At 58.6% G+C, this 222-nt stretch overlaps 1 protein-coding gene across 1 annotated transcript in view; it reads right to left on the bottom strand.

Annotated features, from left to right (window-relative positions):
• Positions 1 to 222, bottom strand: part of LOC119593349 (obscurin-like) — a gene marked incomplete at its 5' end in the record, with an annotated part of 19,749 nt that overhangs the window by 882 nt on the left and 18,645 nt on the right. Inside the window, 1 exon segment of the mRNA XM_037942274.1 lies at positions 1 to 222. Within this exon segment, the coding sequence (XP_037798202.1) occupies positions 115 to 222 (108 nt within the window).

The raw sequence follows: 222 nt of genomic DNA on the forward strand, positions 1-222 counted from the left end.
GAATAACCCAATAAAAGGACCTTCTCTCAAGAGTCCCAAAACTTGTCACCGGTTGAACGAAGGAGCAACAACGAGTCACACAGCACGCCTCGCGTGCGCCTGCGCGCCTGCACATCATCTCCAGAGTCGCCGGAAGAACCACGGCACCAACGCGGGGAGGGAGATCGGCAGAAGGAACAGCGACAGTGTGGCTGTTCTCTCGGACGCCCCGCTGCTGCTGTT

This window comes from Penaeus monodon, chromosome 32 (assembly GCF_015228065.2).
Source record: "Penaeus monodon isolate SGIC_2016 chromosome 32, NSTDA_Pmon_1, whole genome shotgun sequence".
NCBI lineage: Eukaryota > Metazoa > Arthropoda > Malacostraca > Decapoda > Penaeidae > Penaeus > Penaeus monodon.